General features: G+C 42.7%; 1 protein-coding gene across 3 annotated transcripts in view; it reads right to left on the reverse strand.

Moving 5' to 3' along the window:
- Positions 1 to 23,338, reverse strand: part of LOC144689923 (endoplasmic reticulum membrane-associated RNA degradation protein-like) — a 40,056-nt gene that overhangs the window by 12,606 nt on the left and 4,112 nt on the right. For 2 of the 3 annotated variants that reach the window (XM_078557432.1, XM_078557434.1), the window contains exons 4-15: positions 22,477 to 22,578; positions 18,426 to 18,515; positions 18,107 to 18,204; positions 15,806 to 15,942; positions 14,856 to 14,970; positions 13,348 to 13,450; positions 11,744 to 11,773; positions 7,967 to 8,035; positions 3,579 to 3,749; positions 3,399 to 3,482; positions 1,940 to 2,019; positions 447 to 581 (exon numbers count right to left, since the gene is read on the reverse strand). In XM_078557432.1, coding sequence (XP_078413558.1) covers positions 447 to 581; positions 1,940 to 2,019; positions 3,399 to 3,482; positions 3,579 to 3,749; positions 7,967 to 8,035; positions 11,744 to 11,773; positions 13,348 to 13,450; positions 14,856 to 14,970; positions 15,806 to 15,942; positions 18,107 to 18,204; positions 18,426 to 18,515; positions 22,477 to 22,578 — 1,214 coding nt within the window. The remainder of the gene's footprint in view (positions 1 to 446; positions 582 to 1,939; positions 2,020 to 3,398; positions 3,483 to 3,578; positions 3,750 to 7,966; positions 8,036 to 11,743; positions 11,774 to 13,347; positions 13,451 to 14,855; positions 14,971 to 15,805; positions 15,943 to 18,106; positions 18,205 to 18,425; positions 18,516 to 22,476; positions 22,579 to 23,338) is intronic. The other variant, XM_078557433.1, reaches the window with a different exon arrangement.

Below are 23,338 nucleotides of genomic sequence, written 5' to 3' on the forward strand. Positions count from 1 at the left end.
TCAGAGGGTGTAGAAAGAAAGGTTTGGAGGCACGCAGAGATCTCGGAGGATAGCATGGTGGAGGATGGTATAAAATTAGTGAGGCGCAATGCCACGGAGGAATTTGAAAATCAGGATAAGCATTTTAGCTGTTGAAACTTGGGGGTGGGCAATTGAAAATTAAAAAACCTCAGTGATAAGACTTTTGTCAAGCAAGATATGGAATCAAGGTGACTAAACAGAATTAAGATACTAATTGAATGGCAAAACAGCCTCGAGGGGCTGAATTGCCTACTCCTGTTCCCATGTTCCTGTTTGCATTGTGCATCAGTCAGCGGCTATGCTCATTACAGTTTTAGGACTCCACAATGTTCATGCTGTCACCAACCTCATGTTAAGAACAGGCATCTATAGGGAAAGAAACCACAATGAAAGAGTCAAAAAGATTCCTGAAACTCGATACCTACGCCTCAGCGAACAAATACTGGGAGGGATTAAGCTCTTTGTTATAGACCGTCTGCAGTCGGTTTATTAGGTTAGAAACAAGTTCCTCCAACAGGCAACCATGAGCAGCTTGTGCTGCGGGACCTGAACGACCAGATCTGCGGAGTGGTGGCAAAAAGAAACCGTTTTAAAGATCAACAATGTTTCCTCACTATTGATTTAATAATCAATAATAATCAATAAGCTTTCCCAATATTAATTTAACTTTACATTTTTCCCATTAATGTAATAATCAATACACTTGCCCTTGTTAATTTAATATTCAATCTTATCCCCATTATTAATTTAACATTACATTTGCTCCATTATTAATTTACTAATCAATACATTTGCCCTATTGTCCATTTATGCATGAGAAAAAAACATCAATTATTTGCTTCCCTTGATAATATGTTTCCATTTTTCCATCCCAGTTTTCTTTCCTCCTCTTCTAGGGACACAGTGACCTGTGCTGGGCTATAGTTCCACCAGCAGCACAGACCTTGCTCATGTGAGAGCTTAGACAGTCAAGTACTAGCAGGCTTTCTGTAGTGAGTGTCTCCCTGATCCTACCTCCGTAGACTTGCATGTTCCAGCAAGGTGATTAGAAATGGTTATATTAAACCAGGTAAAAAAAACTTGCATTTATATAGCACCTTTCACAAATTCACAAAGCTCTTTATAGCCAATGAAGTGCTTTTTGAAGCATAGTCACTATTGTAATGTAGGAAACACAGCAGCCAATTTGCATACAGCAAGTTCCCCCAACCTGCAATGTGAGAATGAGCAGATAATCTGTTTTCTTATGTTGATTGAGGGATAAACCTTGACCATGACACCTGGGAGAACACCTCTCTGCTTCTTCAAAACAGTTCAGTAGAATCTTTTACATCCACCCGAGAGCGGATGAGCCCTTAGCTTAACATCTCAGGTGAAAGATGGCACCTCTGACAGTGCAGCACCAGGAGTGTCAGCCTGAATTTTTGGTGCTCGAGTCTCTGGAGCGGGATTTGAACTCACAACCTTCTGGCCCAGAGGTGAAGGTTCTACCATCTGAGCCACACAAGACCAAAGTCAATTGCGAGGACAGAGCCAAGTGGGAATAGCTAGCCCAGCACTGACCAGGACTCAATCCTGAGACTGTCCATGTGTCAGTTGGACAAGAGATGCCATTTAAAAAAAAAAATCAGATGAACAATACGTAACTCAGTAAAGTATGATTTTACTGAACACCCTTTTCCCCAGCAGAGGTGACAGGATAACAATAAACAACCGCAGGACCTTAGACGACTTACTCCTCCTAAGCTATGGCTATTGACACCAATTGCAGCACCCTTACTGCCAACCCATACAACAACTGCAGACTTTCCTGTATACTCCAGCTACTCACTGCTTTCAACAGTCAGGCCTGCAAGGTAGCTATAACCTCATGTCATTAAACAGCAGCATCTAACTGCTGGTAGTAAGGTCTTCCTACCCAGGTCTGTCCGGTGCTTGTCCTAGTGCGGGTTTAGGTATCTCATCCCATTTCTGGAGGCTTTCAATGCAGTGTCGAAGCTGGAAGAATGACCAGTTGCATGGATTACGCATCCTGAAAAATCAACAACGTAACAACAGGTTCTCGCACATTCTGCTCAACGACAGGCCAACTTCACACAGAAGAAGAAAAAAAAGCAGGAATTCTTGTTTAGAAATTAATAAACTGGCAGCTTCCCCTGCGGCCATGATGGCACATCTGCAGCTAAGCCATATTGAACAGGCTCAATCTGGAACTACCATTTCAATTCCAATAAAGCAATACCACAGCTCACAGCTAAGGTAGCCGGTGACACAATTTTTATATTATTATTTTTTAAGAGGAGGAAGTGCTTACAAGCATCATGAAATAAAGAAAAAAAATTGTATGCATATCACTTCCTCAGGAGTGCCCTGAAGTTCTTTACAGCCAATACTGTACTGCAGTTTAACAGTGCAGTTCTACGTTACAACAGCTAATTAGATGCCTCACATTTCTACAGTGCTTTATGTGGATTTTTATAGTTCTAATCTAGAATTAAAAACCCGAGCAATGTCTTATTTATAGCAGTAATTGAGAGGCAAGGAAATGCAACTTCTAACTCCTGTTTATCATTATGGAATGTTAAAAATCAAAAAAAAAGCCCAATCTTTCAGGAAAAAAAAAGTCAGAAACTCTTATAATTTATATATTTAAAGCACCTTAGAGCCAACGTTGGGGCAGTTAGCTCAGTTAGCTAGATGGCTAGAGTTTGGTGCAAAATAACAGCAACAGCGAGGGTTCAATCCCCAGAAAGTCTGAGGTAGATCTTGAGGGCTGCCTACGTGATTTACCCTATAGTTAAATAGTGGCAAAGTGGTTACGCAATCCTCAGACGACGAGGATGTTACACGGAGAGAGCAAGCACATGTTGAAGTGTAGTCGCTGCTATAATGTAAGAAACGCAACAGCCAGTTTGCACAGAGCAAGCTTCCACAAGCAGCAATGCTATATGACCAGATAATCTGCTTCAGTGACGTTCACTGAAGGATAATTGTTTATTCCTTGAAAGAGCTAGCACAGACTCGATGGGTCAAATGGCCTTTTCCTGTGGCGTACTATTCAATGATCCTATGAATAATATTGCCTTCCTGCTCTTCCTGTAAATGTTATCTGCTGGGATAGCGTAGCTGGGTGAGCAGAATGAGTGTAGACCCTTTGCACGAATGCTGTGAACCAGAAATTCTGGCACTGTACAATCTTCAATAAAACAAAACTCAAATCATATACATAGTACACCTAACGTTTTGCACTGTTAGGTTAGTGCTGCATTATTCTGATCAGTAACTGACGGACAACCTTCACTAGACCTTTGCATTAAAAATAGGAACAGAAATTCAAATCTCCAGAGCAATTTAAGGCAGTAAAGAACTAGGGGCACCTGCTGTTTAAGCCTTCCGACTGGATGGAACCGAGAGCAATATGAATGTGTAGAATTGATGATCACTCTCAGGCACTTGTGTTCCTAGTTAAACAGATGCCATACATTAGACAATATTAAGATGTACACGTGACAAAAGAAACGGAACATAAACAGTGAATGTAAGAATTATCTGGTTACCGTAACAACTCCATTTTCCCCCCTGTAGCAGTGATGTAGTAAAACGACAGCCAGTGCCACTACATGACTGGCTATTTCTCTAGGAAACGCTTTCAAATCTAGTTCGCCATGACTTAGATGATCCCGGAGTCGAGGGCCTTCCTGGTGGTTTAGCAGATCCCAGAGAATCTCCTACAGAACAGACGCGACGAGAGACATGAATAAGTTGATCTGGAACCAATGTTTCCTAGATGCAACCCTAGCCCTTATGGCTCTAAACAGCAAGACTGGGAGCACTGAGATGGAGGCAGTAGACAAATTCAAGTACCTAAACTCGATGAGAAACGTCAAAAATCCAAGAATAAAATCCAGGTTAGATGAGCTACGACATGAGGCGTGACCAATGACTTAACTAGTGCCTGGAAGGTCCAAGGCATCAGCACGGAGCTGAAAAAATATCTAGTACAATCACGCGTGTGGAGTGTTGCACTTTGACGCGAGGATTGGACTCTGAAGAAAGGGGATGAGAGGAGAACAGCTTTTGAAATGTGGGTATGGCAGAGGATGTTCAGGATCAGCTGAACGGACAGAAAGACAAATGAGTGGGTTAGATCAAGAGAAATAGTTCTGGAATCAAAAGGTTTGTTAAGTACAGTTAGAGAAAGAAAGATAGCCAAGTACAGGCATTGGAAACAAAGACCTGACAGCCTTATCCTGGCAATAAGTGAAGGAAAATTGAGGGTAAAAACAGAAGAGGAAGTAGTAAAATCGGATGGGTGGATAATATTGAGACGTGGACTGAGGGAGACTTGATGAAAACTAGGGGAGAAGCAAGACAATGTCAATGGCCCCACTAAGGTTACGGTAAAAATGAACAAACCCTAGTGATCCCTTAATTCCCTCTCCAATGTTCCCAGATTCTGGGTCACCACCCCTCCTCCGCCCTCCCTTTCCAACATGCTGCTGGGCCATGAGAGATCGTCCCATTTAGATCTGATTCTGGCTGCCTATCTTCCCACTGTTCCCAGATCCCAGGGCCAGTGACAAGGGAATCTTCTCACAAACCCTCCAACATAATGCAAACACCACCAGGTGAGATCTGCTGAGATTTTTTTTTAATTCTTTCATTTGCTTACAGGACGTGGGCTTGGTCATCCCAATGTCCTGTAACTGAGGACTTGCCCGACCACTTCAGAGGTGCAAAGTCACATCACATGGGCCACAGTCACACGCCTAAGGCCGGCAGCTTTCATTCTCTGAAGGGAGTCACTGACCGTGCTCAGATCTCGCGACAATCTGGCCGTCTCCACAGCCATTTTCCCAGTGCCAGTCCACAAAATTACCAGAAATAAAAACAAGAAAATACTGGAAAAACTCAGCAGGTCTGACAGCATCTGTGGAGAGAGAAACAGAGTTAACGTTTTGAGTCCGTATGACTCTTCTTCAGAGCGAAAGCAAATTCCAGCAAAGAATCTGGTAATTTTATGATAAAGGCAAAATACTGTGGATGCTGGAAATCTGAAATAAAGAACAGAAGATGCTGGGAAAAACTCAGCAGGTCTTTGGCTCTGCTTCTCTCTCCACAGATGCTGCCAAACCTGAGTTTATCCAGCATTTGCTGTTTTTATTTTAGATTTCCAGCATCTGCTTTTGTCATAAAATTACCAGATTCTTTGCTGGAATTTGAGTTCATCACACCCATAACCAGCACATTGTCATGCCTATCACATATATGTAATATGTGGCAAATAACTGCTACCTATAAAGCAGCTTTAGGTTCTTTGTTAACGAAAGCTAAATGCTGCTGGTGCTGGAGAATTCCAAAGAGTCATATTGAACTCGAAATGAGAAACTCTGTTTCTCTGTCCACAGATGCCGCCAGAATTGCTGGGATTTCCCAGCACTTTGTTTTTATTTCAGATCTGCAGTATTTCACTTTTATGTTAGCTTGTACTTGTTACAGCTATGCTAGCAGCTTTGCTTTTTGCTGCTACGTAACAATAGCTTGCCGCTTATGACAACAATGGGCATTAAAAGGCCAGCCAGTCTATCGGGTTCATGATGGTTGGAACATCATGAAGAGGCTCTTCCCAACCCTGCCCCTGCAGCCATTGTAATCTCCTGGGACAGGCAACTCGCAAGAATGGTGAAACATCAAGGTTGTTTTATCCTGCTGGCAGGTCTCCCCTGGTGCTTCTCACTAGTCTAGAACGTCAGTCTCAGTTGTAGTACTTAGCTGATAACATGCTTGTCCCTTTAAGGCACTTGCTGTGGTGAGGTGATCTAATCTGGGTCATGGTAGCAATTTATAAACTGCTGATTACCATCAGAAGGAAACTCCAACTGCTCAAATTCCAACCTGCAATCGAAAGGCTAGAGAAACAGAGACACCTGGGGCTATACGTGCATAAATCATTGAAGGTGGTGGGGCAGGTTGAGAAAGTGGTTAAAATGATACACCTGTACTAGATCCTGGGCTTTATAAATAGAGGCACAGGGTACAATGAACTTTCATAAAACACTGGTTTAGCCTCAACTCAAGTATTGTATCCAATGTGGGGAGGTAGTAGCATAGTGGTATTACTCCAGCGACCCAGGGTAACGCTCTGGGGGCCTGGGTTCAAATCCCACCACGGCAGATGGTGAAATTTGAATTCAATAAAAATCTGGTCATCCTTCAACCTGGCCTGACTCCAGACTCTTAAATGCCCTCTGAACTAGGGCAATTAAGGATGGGCAATAAATACAGGCCTAGCCAGCGACGTCCACATCTCCTATCTTTAGGAAGGTGCGGAAAAGGTTTACAAGAATGAAATCCCTCATTCCTGGAACTAGTTATGTAGATAGGTTGGAGTAGCCAGGGTTGCTCTCCTTAGAGAGGTTGAGAGGAGATTTGATAGAGGTGTTCAAAATCATGAAGAGTCTAGACAGAGTAGATAGAGAGAAACTGTGTCCATTGGCGGAAGGGTCAAGAACCAGAGGACACCAATTTAAGGTGAATGGCAAAAGAAGCAAAAGTGACAGGAGGAGAAAGTTTTTAATGCAGTGAGTGGTTAGGATCTAGAATGCACTGCCTGAGAGTGTGGTGGAGGCAGATTAATCGTGGCTTTCAAAAGAGAACTGGATAAGCATCTGAAGGGTTCAAACTTTTGGTCTACGGGAAAAGTGCGACGCATTGGGGCTAGCTGGATTACTCTTGCAGAGAGTTGGCATGAAAGCAATGGGCCGAATGGTTACAGCACAGAGGAAAGCCATTCTATGAATATGATCGGTAGTGTGTGATGAGCATGCGGCAAGACACAAGACATTACGGTAGAATTTCCTGAGAAGACATAATTGGGAAGTTACACCCAAAATCACACACAACAATTTGCTCACTTAGCCAATGTCCATTTACATCCAAACTTCCTGCCAATTTCATGAGCATGCACTGGAATGTAAAAATAGCTGTAAACAACCAGAAATCAGGGTAAACAATCTGGGTCCAAGGAAATCACAGAACTCATCATATTTTCCTTTCGTAAGTATGAAGATTAAGGTTTCCAGCCATTTAGCTATCATTCATACATATTAGCCACAGCACAAACATGTCTTCTGTATGCTTTTCAATTTTACCAAAGCAGTAAAAAATAATTTCAGAGAAACAGCGAAGATAGTGCATGTCTCAATGAAGATAAATCACTCAAATTCACAATAAAACACCAGGAAAATGATTTTCATTTCCTTCTTCCCCCTAAAATTCTGCATTTTATTTTACACCCCCCTTTTGCACTAGTGTAATTGCAAGAAATTTGTGTGCACATTTCTTTATCCTGGGGGTGGAGCAATTATAATGAGTTGATATGTGTTCAGTCGCAGAGATTGAAAGGCTGTTGTAAAAGAGCAAGGAAACTCAGGCATTGTGTAATTATGTGTGCAACACTCTTGCGCCAGAGTTTTCTTGTTCTTTTGCATGAGTTACTGTACTCCATGCCCTGATTATAAAGGTTGAGGGGTATGAATTCCACAAGAGATTTCAACCCTACATAGACCTACCTGTTTATTCCCTCCCAAATAAGTGCAACCAGTGGATAACCAGTTCTGGATGTCTTACTATGCATGTCACTTCTGTTGTAGGGTGTTGGATACCATTTGTTAGGTCGTAATGAAGCCTTCATAGTGTCAAGTTGGTTAACTCTATGTATTTATTAACTATAAGAACAATGACATATACAGTAAAGGGTTCAAGCTAGGAACTGTCTACATGCTTGCTTGTGCACATGGCTCTGTCCAACAGTAGACTGGCCCCTAGGTGAGGGTCATGTGTTCTCTTATTGTGTGGGCGGTACTGTACTCAGTCCTACATTAACCCTATGTGCCAGGCCCTTATACTACAACTTCCGCGAGAACCAAACTTGAAAAAGACGTACCATTATAGGATCTCCCAGAGCTGGAGGAAGCTGATTTTTTACATCATTGTCTAGATGTTTTGCCAGCATCTGTAGGGAAAATCAATCTGCTATAACTCATGTGGTTTCAGAACAAGGGATATAAGTACCAAATGTTTTGATAGTTTGAGCTGCTTCTACAGGAATCCAGAGGGCTCGTGATAATTTGATTTTTTTTTTTACATACACTTACACACAATTACCATATTCACATGCTGTCACCAAAGATTTCCGCTCTGCGGGAGAGGTGCTCAGGTGGTGTCAATTAGCTGCTCTCCCGCTTTGGTTCCTGGGCCTTGTTGATGAGTTTGTCCTGATCATCAAAACTTAGGTTATCTGAGGTCGACACTGCAAATAAATATGCCCTCGAGTCGGAGTCATGTTGGATGTATTTCTCGCTAGAAAATATCCAAATCGGACGCTAACTATGGAGCCACTGGATATTGGATATGGATTGGATTTGATTTGGGGGGTGGGGAGAGAACATTGTGTGTGTGTCACACAGACCACGTACACTTCGATGTTTATTGTGCAATCCGCGCCAGTTTCCCCGTCTGTGTTTTTGGCTTACTGTTCGTTCTTTCATTAATGTTATGACATTCTGGAAAGGTTAGATTTTACTTTGAGGTTGTAACTAGCATGGTAGATTGGGGGTGGCGGGGGTGGGGGGAGAGATGGAATTAGTGCATGTAGCATGTTTTGACTTTTGAAAAAGCATTTGATAAAGCGTCTATCATTTTAGGCAGATCAAAGGATTCCAATGAGAAGGGTTTCATAAGGTGCCACATGAGAAATTATTATACAAAATTAGGGCTCAGGATTGGGGATAATATACTCGCATTCGGATTGGTCAGCAGACAGAAAACAGGAGGAATAAATGGCTTGGCAGATTATAACCAGCAGGTTACTGCAAACACCAATGTGTGAGCCTCAGCTATTTACAATCTGTCAATGACAGATGAGTGGTTGAGTGTAATGTATCCCAAGTTTGCTGATTAAGGTGGGAAAGTTAACTGAGGTGCACACAAAGAGCGCCATAGGCAGGTTAAGTTCAGTAGGCAGGAATGTGGGAGATTGACCATAACGTGGAGAAGTATGAGGTTCTCCTCCTTGGAAGGAAAAATAGAAAAACAATATTTTTTAAATGGTGAGAAACTGGGAAACGGTGTTTAGAGGGTCTTCGGTCTCTTTGATATGTGAATCACAAAGTTAACATACAGGTGCAACAAGCAATTAGGAAAGCAAATGGTATGTTAGCCTTTATTTTGAATGGATTAGAGTATTATTTACAGTATAAATGACTTGGATGAGGGAAATTAACGTACTATCGCCAAGTTTGCAGATGACACAAAAATAGGTGGGAAGGCAAGGGGTGAGGATGACACAAAGAGTCTAGAGGGATGTAGACAGGTTAAGTGAGTGGGCAAAAATTTGGCAGATGGAATATAATGTGGAAAAATGTGAAGTTATGCACTTTGGCAGGGAGAATAGAGGAGCTGAATATCACTTAAATAGAGAAAGCCTGAAGAAAGCTGCAGCACAGAGGGATTTGGGGGTCCAAGTGCATGAATCACAAAAAGCTAACATACAAGTTCAGCAGGTAACTGGGAAGGCAAATGGAATGTTGGTCTTTGTTTCAAAGGGAATGGAGTATAAAAATAGGGAAGTCCTGCTAAAATTATACAAGGCACAATTAGACCACACCTAGAATACTGTGAACAGTTTTGGTCCCCTTATCTAAGGAAAGATATACTGGCATTGGAGGCAGTCCAGAGAAGATTCACTAGGTTGATCCTGGGATGGAGAGATTTTCTTATGAGGCGAGGTTGAGTAGGTTGGGCCTGTACTCATTGGAGTTTAGAAGAATGAGAGGTGACCTTACTCAAACATATAAGATTCTTAGGGGGCTTGACAGGGTAGATGCTGAGAAGTTGTTTCCTCTTGTGGGACTCTCTAGGACCAGAGGACATAATCTCAGAGTAGGGGGTCACCCATTTAAAACAGAGATGAGGAGGAATTTCTTCTGAGGGTAGTCAATCTGTGGAATTCTTTACCACAGAGGGCTGTAGAGGCTGGGACATTAAGTATAATCTGTAAGGGAATCAAGGGGTATGGGGAAAATACCCTTTTTGGGCTGAATGGCCTACTTCTGCTCCTATGCCTTATGGCCTTATGGTCTAATAACATTGCAATGTAGGGAAAAATAATAATATTGTTGGTTCAGGATTTTTTGTACAAATGCAGGCGTTAACTGACTTATTACACTTGCAAGTTTGCAGTGCTTGCTCAGATGGATGCAATTCTTCAAATTTATAACAAAACTGCTGGGATTCTGTTCAGCCTTTTTTTTTTAAAAAAAAAGAGGGTGCTTCCCCCCCAACTCCTTAAAAAGTACAGCTGAATTAAGGAAGAGGATTTGTACGTTAAAAGCAAATCAGTAGCACAGCAACAGTACTTTAAATAAAATGACAGACAAGAGGCATGCCCAGAAGAGTTTCCTGGTGGAAAGAAAAAACCCTAGGTTTCAGAAATCCAGAAATTTACATATATCTTAAGTGGTAAAGAAAAAGAACTTGCGTCCATATAGCGCCTTTCACAACCTCAGAAAATCCCAAAGTGCTTTACAGACAATGCTGCGCTTTTGAAGTGTAGTCATTGTTGTAATGTAGGAAACAGGACAGTCAATTTGCACACAGAAAGGCACTGCAAATGCGATCTAGACAACATGTTTTAGCGATATCGGTTAAGGGTGAAGAACTCCTGTTCTTCTCTGAAACAGTGCCCTGGGGTCTTTCACATCACCGCCGTCAGGTAGCGGTCACAGCAGCCAAGCTGCCTACTGCAAGATCTCGCAAACGACAATGAGATAAGTGACCTGATAGCCGAGGGATTAGCTGGCCAGATCGCCAGGGAGAACTTTACAGAACGGTCTCTGTGATGTGCGCTGTAACTTGTGTTTAACAGAAGCTTTACTAGCGCTGCTGGTATCCGCCTTCATTCATCCAGCAGTAAAATCACTTGTGGCTTTAGTGAGCCAAAATGCTACTTTGGCATCCAACCTGAACAGGGCTCAGATATAAGGCAAGCCGTTTTCACTGGCTGGAGAGTCGGTAACCAGAGGCAATTGGCAAAAAAAAACCTGGGGTTTGGGTGGGAAAGTTGTGGTGAAGGGTAGTGGACAGAGATTCATTAACTTTCAAAAGAGAACTGAATATATACTTAAAAAGGAAAAAAAAAACTGCAGAGTTAAGGAGACCGTGTCCTCTACACCTAGAAGGACAAGGGATGCATGGGAACACCACCGCCTGCAAGTTCCCCTCCAAACCACATGCCATCCTGACTTGGAAATATATCGCCGTTTCTTCACTGTCGCTGGGTCAAATTCCTGGCACTCCCTCCCTAACAGGACATGGACTGCAGCAGTTCAAGGCGGCGGCTCACCACCACCTTCTCAAAGGCAATTAGAGATGGGCAATAAACAATGGTCTAGCCAGCAAAGTCCGCATCCTGTGAACAAACAAATGATAAAAAAAAGTGGTACTAATTGGATCTCTCTTTCAGAGAACAGGCACAGGCACAATGGGCTGAATGGTCTCCTTCTGTGCCACATGATTCTAACTCTCCGACTATCTCCTCTTGGTTATTCATTGGTGCTATCAGATAGAACTATATAAGCTGGTTAACATGATTAGAAACAGGAACAGTGAAAAGGAAGCAATCAAAACTACACTTTTTAATCATCACAGAGATCAAACTTACCTCATCAAACGTGGTGTAGAGTGTTGTGGACTGTGGCAAAACAAAACAGAAATTATGAAATTCAAATGGCGAGTGAATTTTTCTGCTTGCATGAATTTCAGATAATAGCCCAACCGTGACTGTAATTAAAACAGCAGCTTCTCCGGGGTAAACTAAACTGCATTCATATTTTGAATTCTCCTCCTTTCACCTGCCTCCCCTTCTTTGGATGCTTCCGTAGGAGAACTGAGCCATGCTGCAGTGTATGTGCCTTCTAAATAGGAGCAATAGCTTGGGTTTACGTCCATCGCACTTTCCACAGATCTTTCTCCTTCGAGAAAGACCAAAGAAAAGTTGCTCCCATTAGCCGATGGTACAATGTCTAGGGGATACAGATTTAAGGTTTTGGGGAAGAGGTGCAGGGACAATGCGAAGAAGAATTTTTTTTTAAATGCAGTGATTGGTTATGATCTGGATCTCGCTGCCCACGAGGGCGGTGGAAGCAGAGATGACGAATGTTTAAGAAAACTGGATGGGCACTTGAGGGAAATAAACTTACAGGGCTACAGGGACAGAGTGGGGGAATGAGACTGACTGGATTGCTGTAGAGAGAGCCAGCATTGGCTCGATGGGCCAAGCATCCTCCTTCTGTGCCATCGTGACTCTGACACCCTAGATGAAGAGCCCACCATTTATACAACTATAGGTGGAGCCTGTTCCCTTCCCCAACCCTGAGAGAAGGAGAGCCATGATTAATTCCCAGTCAGTCTGCACAGTTAATTTTGGATGTTAACAATCAAGCTGTAACTTATTTAGGCCTCGATGTATTTGCTAACGTGGAGACCGTGACGGTGAAACTAGGCAAGGTCGAGGATGCAAAATGAATAGAATAGTTTTTTGTTTCCTAATAAAGGATACACCTGATAGTCTGTTCCATTGACTTCAATAGGAGAGTTTATCAGATGGGGCATATAATGTGCAGCCTATCCGATATTCTTGGTTTTGAATACCCGTCCATGCCCAGCTGAGCTACAGGTTGGCATTATTGCATCGCACACAATTTGAGGGCTTACAGTGCAGGAAATTGCCAAGATTTTACAGGGTTTAGGAAATAAAAGCTAACAATCAGGAATCAGTAGTTGAGGAATGTTGAATTTGTGATGTTGAGGTCTGAAACTTGCCAAAGGGAAGGGAGATTGAGGGAGACGAGGAGTTTTGAGGTTAAGGGAGACATGAGTAAAAGTGGGAGACAGTGTAATGACTCTTGAGGGTGCAGGGAGCATGAAGCACGTGTCCCATCACCAGCACTCTGCTTTTTCAGTAGTGAATTTTGAAGGTTTAACAATGTAAAAAATCTGAACTCAGCATAATGTAGCCCTGCATTGGTTTCGATACCCTTGTGTCCACGATGCCATGGGTAATGATACAAGGTGGGAAAGGCTCAGGGAGCCCCTTTATCATGCTGAAGAAAGAGCCTCATTTGTAAAGCACCTCACATCCTGAGGAATTCCTAAAGCATGTTGCGACCAATGGATCAGTCTTGGAAGTTCTCTCATTCGTGTAGGCACATAGGTTAGGACTGTCTGAAGGTGAGCAGATTGCACCTAATGTTCGAATGTACTTACCTCTGCAGTCAGCAGTCTGTTGGGGCAGTTGTTAACTGTTGTAAAAAATTTGCGGAGTCCCATCTCCAGTTGAGGTAGTAGCAGTATTGTACAGTCTGCATACCTGCGGATACAAGATTCACATCACCATGCGCTGAACAAAGTTTCAGCAGTGTAACATTCCAACACTAAGGTGAGGTCGAGTGTTAATGAGATCAGATGACTGATACCAAAGGTATCAAAGGTACAGTTTCTGTTGCTTATTATGAGCTAATTTTAACCAGGTCCAAATCTAGATTTTTATGGTGTTTTCAATTGTACTTTTTAAAAATAAAATCAGAGTGAAAAATGTTCAAAACTCAGAGGAGGAATTAGAGTTGTAACAACACAGGAGGCCATTAGGCCCATCAAGTCCATACTGGCTCTCTGTACAGCAATCCAGTCCCCCCTCTATCTAGAATGCGAAGATGAACCTTTTGTTCAGGAGTTCACTGTTGTGATGCAGCAGGGAGAAGTTACTAAACTTAAAATCCCACTGCTGGACAAGTGAGGAGCTCTTGGTTGTCTATCAACCCTTTCCCCACTCACTGACTAAGTTTGAGTTTATTGCTAATGTTTGTCAATGGGGTAAAACTCAGTCCTTGCAAGAATGCAGGGCATAAATTCAGCCAATAACTTCTGCCTGTTTTATAACCATTCAGACTTTGTAAGCGTAGGTTACTTTTGATATATTATTGTTACCGAATGAGACACTGCACATGTTTCTTACCCAGTTTCCTAAGAACATAAGAAACAGGAGCAGGCCATGCAGCCCAAACCGCCTGCTGTCCTTCAATAAGACCATGGCTAAACTTCTACAAACAACTCCACTATCCTACCTGACCTACATATCCCTTGATTCCCCTTGAATTTAAAAATCTATCAATCTCAGTCTGGAATACGCTCATCAACTGAGCATCGATAGCCCTCTGTGGTAGTGAATTTCCAAGACTGATAGCGCTCTGGACTTTAATTGTTCCAACCTAAAATCAGAAACCCCACCAATGTCTTGTTTACAACACAAAGTGGGAGCCAAGCAAATGCAACTTTTGACTCCTGTTTATCTCTGTGAATGGTGTGAACTAAGCAAACAATTCCAACTTTACAAGAGAGTAGGACTTTATATTTACATTGTGTCTCACAACCTCAGGAGGTCCCAAAATGCTTTACAGCCAATGAACTACATTTGAAGTGTAGTTCCACAAACAGCATTCTGATAATGATCAGATAATCTGTCGGCTAAAGATTAAATATTTGCTAAGACACCTGGGATAACTGCCCTGCCCTGCTGTGAAATAGTGCCATGAGATATTTCACATCCACCCAAGAGGGGCAGGCAGAGCCTGGGTATAACATCTCATCCGAAAGATGGCACCTCCAACAGTGCAGCACTCCCTCATAAATGAAAAACTCTTTTTAAAAGAAAACTTCATGAGACACAATCCTCAGATTCGAGCAGTGCCACAGCAGACCAAGTATTTTTATCTTACCGCTGATTTTTATAAGCTGCAAGTCCTTCTCTCCAGTAAGGCAGCATGATCTCTACTACAAAATCAGATTTCCCAACAAAATCCTCCGCTACAGCAATCGCCTCCTCATTAATATCTGTTTTAAAAAAACACATTAACATTATAATGTGCAGGGCTGGTATAATCTCAGCATACAATTTGTTTTTCATTAGATCCCTCTTTGTGTTGGCAGCTAACTCTACTATGACCCGAATTTGATGCCACGATCTGAAATAAAAAAGGTATTTCCTCTTCCTGTGACTGGACTGATATTACAGTAAAATTTGGTGACTGTCAGTGAAGCATCGAGGAAAACTGTAGAAGAGAGCAGATAGAGTTTTTTTTTTAAAAAGTAAAGCCCTGCAAGTTGTTATGATCTGGAATGCATTGCTTTGCAAGGATGGTGAAAGCAGACTCAATAGTAGGTCTCAAAAGGAAATTATATATATATATATATATATATATATTTGAAAAGGAATAATTTCGTGAGTTATGAAGCAAAAGTAGGAAAATTGGCACTAACTGGACAGCTCTTTTAAGGAGCTGGCGCAGGTATGATGGACCAAATGGCAAGGTTCCACGAATAATCAAAAGTTACTCACATGGTCATTAACACATTGGAAAATATTCCCTTCCTGGAGGCATTGACTGCTTCATGGTGTTCCACAGGTACCTGATCTCCTTTGGCACTGCCACCAAGTGGCCATTCTTCCAATGTGCAGACACTGGATAGCAAACTGCAATCCTGGTCAGCTAACCACCCCCCACCCCCCCCTCAACTGAGGCCGAGCGCAGCAGCAGGGATCGGCTAACTGGGAACGTGGGTGGGATTGGTGCCGGGGGTTTTGTCGCTGAGCTGCTCCGTCCCTTAACCAGCGAAGACAGTAAGAGTTCTACAATTAATTTCCAGCTTTTTTTTTCAGGCAGCTCACCAGGGAAGGTAACAAGTTCCTCCAGCTGTGTCAATTTGAAACAAGGTCGATGGAGGAGCGTGAGATTTCTCTGAAGCAGGACACCTTTCAGTATCTGCCCTAATCCAGCTGTTAGTAACAGCAGCATGGAGGTGTACCTAGAGATAATTACATTACAATGAAACACAGACAGGCCGTTTTCTTTTAAGTATATGAATAACCTGTTTCCATAAAAAAATTGGATCAATTAAACCCGAAAATGCCGGGAATACAGAGCGGCTTCGTCAGCCTTTGAAAGGAGAAGACAGACAAACATCAAAAACAGAAAATGCTGGGAACACACAGCAGGTCGGGCCGCATCTGTGGAGACAGAAACAAAGTTAATGTTTCAGGTCAATGACCTTTCATCAGAACCGGAGGAAGTTAGAGATTTAACAGTTTTTAAGCAAGTACAGAGGCAGGATGAAAGGAAAGGCAGGGGAGAAAGATCAGAGAGCAAGGTGCGAGATCAGGTGGAGGGCAAAAGATCACTTAACAAAAGGAATGATGGTGCAAAGCAATAGGGAGACAGCAGAACATGTCAAGAAAAGATTATCCTCAAAATATATTGTGGAGCCATCTTGTTCATTCGGTTTAATTGATTAGATTTTAGTATTTTAACATATTAGCGTTATACATCAGTATTTCTGTTATACTACAGGAATTAATTTTAGTACAATAATACAGTAATGCACTGGTGTTATAGTGCAGCATATGTTATAGTGTTACACAGTATTAGTGCTATAGATCAATATATTGTTACAATATAGTATTAATTGCTGCAGTACAGCAATATATCAGTGTTGTGTTGCACCAGAGGTCTGGAGTTTGCATTAGGAATAACGATGAGGCTGTCAGTGTTCATCTGCACTGTTCCTTCGCCACTAACTGCAAAATCCAAGCCAATGATCTAGGAATCTACAGTGCTCTGATGCTGTAACATATTGGAGTTTTACTGCATTCCTACATATGTAGGAATTCATACTGGAATTACCCCACCCCCTGCCACCCAGCACTGTGGGAGCACCTGCACAACACGGACTGCAGCAGTTGAAGGAAGGCTATTAGGGATGGGCAATACACTAAGGTCTCACTTAATGTCGCTTTATTTAACGTTTTTTCACTTTAATGTTGCACACACAGGATGGAGATGCTATGCTTGCTGAACATCGCAAAGTTCACAATAGTGTTGTTAAGCGCAGGCTTGCACAAGGTGCCAATTGGACCAAGTGCTGCCACCTTAGAGCAAGTGAGAGGCGTCCTCTCGAGTTCCAGGCAACAGCGGCTTTAGTTGAATACTGGACAGTATAGTGTTGTGAGAAGAAACACTTCCTACAGGTATAGTGGAAGCCTGGACTGTCCACTTTTGTACAGTACAGGTACAGTTCCTGACACTGCAATCCACTAATTCTGGAGACCCAGGCGTGGTTCCTGTGGAACTTTGCATCGGGTAAGGCAGAGAGGCCATTTTAAAGGCCTGCAGGAGAGGCGTTTGCTACAGCTTACACTGTTGTCCTTGGCTCAGGGGGTTTAAAAATGTACTGGTGTCAATGCTGAATCAAACAAATAGCATTGAGGGGATTCAAAGTTTTATTTGAAAGTCCACATTTTTGTAGACTTCTGAAGTAACGATTCTGTTTCCCCTCCTCCACCACTTCCAGGTGTTTGGTTCACAAGAACCAGCTTGAAAATTTTCCCCTATTTTCTTTTAGCAGTGTTTTATTCGGTTGAAGCTTGATGCAAATATCAGGAACACACTGCGGTCCTTAATGCTGAAAAGCTTTTCAATGCAGTTGAATTACAATGCAGTGATTTATAGATATGTTCCTTGCTGATGAGACTAGCTCCCCACCCTCACCAATGGATCACATTTAAAATCCTCGTCGTCATTTACACCTTCCACCATGGTCACACCCCTGCTACATATTATCCATATCTGCAATTTCACCAGTCCATTGTCCGCTCCTGACATTCCATTCTGCCAACACTAGCCTTCTATGCACCTGTCCCTCCCTTTACCCATCATTGCTCTTTCAAACCCTTAGAGCTATTCTTTGGAACTTCAGCCCGAACCTCCATGTTTAAGATCCTCCTCAAGACCCATTTCTTTGGCCAAGCTTTCGGTTAACCCTCCTCAAGCACCATACCTTCTAGTTGGCTATGGTTTGCCTTGCACTTACTTGGGAAATTTCTTCCATCCTTGGGTGCTGTAGAGACAAGAGTTGTTGAAATTTCTTTTGAATTTTCAATAACAGACACTGAATTTTGAAACCAAATGCTTACATGGGAGGGATTTCTGCGGGAGCTGCGAATCCATGCCACAAGATGTTGCGGAGATTTAAGCTTCGTGGTGACCCCAAGAACACTCGCAGGACGTTCATCTGCATTTGGGGAATGACACAAACGGAATTTACTAGAATGTGACCTGATACATACCTCACAAAGAGCACCAGAGTCTTGGGCACATCGGTTAGATAAATTTAATACAGGAGACATGACAAAATATTGGCAGTGTTCTGTTAAAAAAAAATAGAACTGAGAGACGTTCTGTTAACCAACACGCTGACCAATTATATAAAACTAAACAAAAGCAAGTCCTTACCACGCTCTGTCCAAACAAAGTAGCGAGCTCTTGCGAAGTCAATAGATCTCTCAGGAGAAAAGGACATTCTTTGCCAATCATGAGGAAAACCTAACATAGGAAAACCATCTGGATATCAATGCTCATGAGTAGAATGCACTTATCAGGAATTTACCCGAGGTTAAATTTCTTTTAGTCAGGTTGACCCAAGTGGCAGATGACTCTGCTGATCTTTATTCACCCTTAGAACTCTGTAATCCCAAACAATATTGAGTCACAACTTTCAACTCTTATATTCTTCAACTCTCACACCTCTTCCTCAAGGCTTGGGAGCCCAAAAGATGGCAAGAGCTCACATTATGTCCTTGCACAATGTTCACACCCTCATGCTGGGTACTAGAGAATAATAGAAACTGCATCATAAATGGAAGGAAAGCAAAGCTGGCTTTTTGAACTGAACACTTATGCAGGAGGGGTTTCTGGAGTCAGAGAACACCCGATTTTAATCGTTCCACCATTGTTAGCCGTGCCTTCAACTGCCTAGGTCCTAAACTCTGGAATTTTCTCCCTAAACCTTTCAGCCTCGCTCTGCTCCTTTAAAACATTCTTTAAAACCTAACCTTTTGACCAAGCTTTCGGACTTCTGTTTTAAAGTCTCCTTACCAAATTTTGTTTGATAATGCTATGAAGTGGCCCCTGGGACGTTCTACTGCTGCAAAGATGCTGTCTGCAAGTTGTTGTTGTTGGAAGGAAGCAACTGTTAGAGAGTTTTACGAACAAGATGACATGACATCTATATGTAGGCATCCCCCCTCCCCGGTCATGAAAAGAACATTTCCTCATCATTTACTGCACTATTTATGTTTTTTTGTTTGGGGGTGGATGGGGGGAAAACAGGGAAGGAAACTCTTTTTTTTAATGTTCATGTTCTATGTCTTCTGTGTGAACAGTTACAGTAAACCCTCACTTACAGTTGCGGTTTCGTTCCTGAAAATTGCAACTTTAAGTGAAACGACCTTAAGTGAATCATGGTTCCCATAGGAATCAATGTTAAAGCCAGAGTTAGGTTCCTTTGGACATTTCTTGCCCGGGAAAACCAACGGACAAGTTGAAATGCTGTACCATACATGTGCAGCACTGTGAAATCCTAACTGAAATAACTTGCAAAATAAATCACTGACTATAACAGAAATATATACATTCAAGTTTGATAACACTAATCACACAAACAAGCCCCGAGTAACACAGCTTCTGTGTCTCACCCACAGCACTCCTGAAACTCAGCTCAACTTTTTGCTTGCTTTTCTTTCCCATTCTGTCTGTCCATCTCTCTCCAGAGCCTGGACCCCTTCCTGACAGTCTGCAAGGGGGTGGGCCCCTGTCCCAGGCTGCGGATGGAGCTGGGGAAAGGTGGGGTGCCGCAGATGGGGAAAGGGGGCTCCAACTGCAGCCCCCCCCCCACCCCACCCCCACGGGTTACTGCCCTCACGCTTTACCACCCAGTCAGCGGCCGGCAGCTTCCCGTCTCTGCCCTGTGCTCCTGCTCCCAGATCTTGGGCCTCGCTCTCTCCCTGCAGCCTGGGCCTCTGGTGACTGCGGTGATGGCTCGGGCATCAGAACATGGCAGCGGCCAGCCCAGGGTACAGTGCCGGGGCCAGAGCACAGGTGACATAAAACTGAAAATGGTGACGCAAATCAAAGAAAGGGCCCCTAAAGGATAAACTACGTTAAACAGGGCGACTTAAAGGTAAGGACTTACTGTACATATCATGTCTCCCGAAAAAAAGACAATAGCTAGCTTTGTAGAAAGTGCCAAAATAAAAACAAAAAGCTTTTTGTAGAAAGTGCCTCTCCACTCCTACCCTGAGCACGAGGGACAGGTATGATCTCTGTAGAGATCGGTAACCGTTTAATTGAAATTTGAACTTCCAGTTATTAGCTGAAAGGGTGAAATGTCAAGATTTCACATTTTGAAAGAACTTTTACTGTATCAATGACTAAAGACATTAATTAAAGACTATTAATTAAACACGGTTTTCTTTTCGTAGGCAACTGGGAGTGGAAGAGCAATAGATAGATGTTGGCCAGGCCGGCTCCTTAAGCAGAAAATGTGACTCTATTGTTCACCATGCTGCATGTGGGTGGGAGCTCGTGCCCAGTTTGTAACACTAACAGAATTTGCTTCTTTCCACTTTTACCAACAAAAACCCCAATTTACTCGGTTTCTTAAGTAGACATTCATCTCTCCTGGAACCAATCCAAAGTGTTTCACAGCTTCCTGGGTTTTACTTCTGTTCTTTTCTTTTTCCAATACTATCTTCCACAATGAGAGTTTTCCCAGGGATTCTCCCTCTAGCTTCAGCTAGGCAAACCCTCCGGCTTTGTCTTAACACCTCACAAACTAGGTTTTCAAACAGGGCATGAGCTCTCACCCCAATTCCGTGCAGTGAATAATAGAGTCAGCATTTTCTCTGCTTAAAGTGCAGGCCTGGCCAACATCTATCTTTTGTTCTCCCTCTCTCAGTAGCCTACAGATTACCCAAGACCAAAACTGCAACTGCCAAAAACCTGCTGTATGTGATATGCCTGGGTTCATAGGGAAGCCTGTAACCTGATCTCAAAACGGCCACCACCACCCCCTTCTCCAAGGCAACAGGAAACACATTAGCTTTGTATCAAGTAAAAATGGTAATCGTCCATCTCTGATCACCACAGCCTTTCACCTTAGAAAGGAAGGAAGGGACAGATTCCAGCACAACTGTTTACAATGTGATACCAACACCACCTTTCTGGGTCTTAGGAGGCTTAGTGTCTTCTCATTGTGAACTTAGAAACAGCTGTCATTGTCCCCAGATGTAAACTACTGGAATTTCCATCTCAATAAAACAATCTGACTCTCCCTTTGATCAATTAAACCTCACAGGTTTACTGTCAGACAAACTTCAGTATAGGTCACCTGGCTCCTTTAATTTAACCTATATTTAAAGATACAGTCCCAAACCATGATACCGTAATGTTACAAACCAAAAGATATCATCCTAAAACATAGAAACTAGAAGCAGGAGGTCATTCGGCCTTTGAAGCCTGTTCCTCTATGTCAACGCCATACTCCCGCTCTCTCCCCATACCCCTCGATGCCTTTAGAGTCCAGAAATCAATTTCCTCCTTAAATATAGTCAGTGACTTGGCTTCCAAAGCCTTCTGTGGTAGAGAATTCCATAGGTTCACCACCCTCTGAGTGAAGCGGTTTCTCCTCATCTCAGTCCTAAATGGTCTAGCCTGTATCCTGAGACTGTGACCGCTTGTTCTAGACCCCCCACAGCCAGAGGGAATATCATCCCTGCATCCAGTCTATCCAGCCCTGTCAGAATTTTATATGTTTCAATGAGATCCCCTCTCATTCTTCTAAACTCCAATGAATACTGGCCTAGTCAGCCCAATCTCTCCTCATACGACAGTCCTGCTATCCCAGAAATCAGTCTGGTAAACCTTCGGAGCACTCCCTGCTTTGAACAATCAGGGTCAAGCTGCCTGGTTTAAACTTCAAACAACGCTTGGCAGTTAACTGTCAGTCACCATCATTGGTGCATTCTCCACGGCAAAGCCTGTACCAATCAGAGTCAACCTGCCGACCAATCAGCACTCTCCACATACAGTATAAATTGTTTTCCCCTTATATTGGTATTCTTGCAAAGTGTCCTGATGAGTGCAAGATGAAAAGCTTTGACATATCTCTTTTTTCAGCAAGATTCAACTATCATAGATAATTGTGGTCTCAGAGTTTGCTTCACTGCCTTATGGAACTGGGAAAAAATATCCTAGCGTATTTCCCAAAACCGACCATATTTTTATCCCTCCTGTGTTTTTGCTTCCCCAAGCAGTCAGTGCTGCACGGGATTGTGCATCAGATTATATTGTCTGATTGACAGGCCAGGCATTGCGAAGCCTAATGTCTCTCTCTCATAACTTTTTTTTTTCCACATGGCTGGTGAAAGCTAGTGCTGTCATCGCTCAAAGTTAGCAGCACAGAAAAGCAACTACACAAACATTTGCGAGTTGTTATTGTACTTACATCACCCAAAGCTCGTCCCAGGCAAGCTGTTAACTTCATCAGGCTGAGCACTATAGCGGTGTGTTGTGAACTCTTGATGGCTTCAAACACTTCAACAAACAGCTAAAACCAAGCAGAAACACATGGAGTTTTCTTGGGCTTTTGTTTAAATTGTCGCTCTGTGTCACTTTGAAGCAGTACATACATGAAATAGCAAGGGTGCAACACATGCCCAGGAACAGCCATGATCTAACTGAATGGTGGAACAGGATCGAACGGCTAAATGCCCCACTCCAAAGTTAAATTTACAAAAAAGATCAATTTTCTCCTGGCAAATATTATGTTCATTCTATCAACTGCTAGGCCTCTCTTTTTGTCAATAGTTGGACAGATCCTCCTACTTCGAGATGCGTATCGTAATAAAGGCAAAACTGGAACAAAAAGCAAATGAGATATTGGGTTACATCAGCAAAGGCACCACAGCCAAATCCAAACAGGTTGTCCTATTACTGTAGAAGGCACTGTCAGTTCCAGTTACCCAAATTATCTTTGAGCAAGTTATAAAGATGAGGGCATTATCATTTAAACTATGTGGAAAATCCAAGTCAGTTGACCTTATCCTCTTCTAACTGTGCTCCCCCTTTATTTTCCCCCTCACTCCTAGCTGCAGTCTGGCTCTGGTCACTTTGTGCTTCCTGTCTCTAAATGGCTCTATCACTGCAATCCTTTTGCATTATTTGAAGAGACCAGCTCCTTTTACACCACTGCAATGCTGGTGTGTGGTTATGTGGTGTGTACAGGACTGGTTATGTTGGAGAACTTCCCGAGACTGCTCCTGGACCTGATGAAAGGCACAATGTGTAGGTCCAGGGTGTATAGGCTC

Source organism: Cetorhinus maximus, chromosome 14 (genome assembly GCF_964194155.1).
Source record: "Cetorhinus maximus chromosome 14, sCetMax3.hap1.1, whole genome shotgun sequence".
NCBI lineage: Eukaryota > Metazoa > Chordata > Chondrichthyes > Lamniformes > Cetorhinidae > Cetorhinus > Cetorhinus maximus.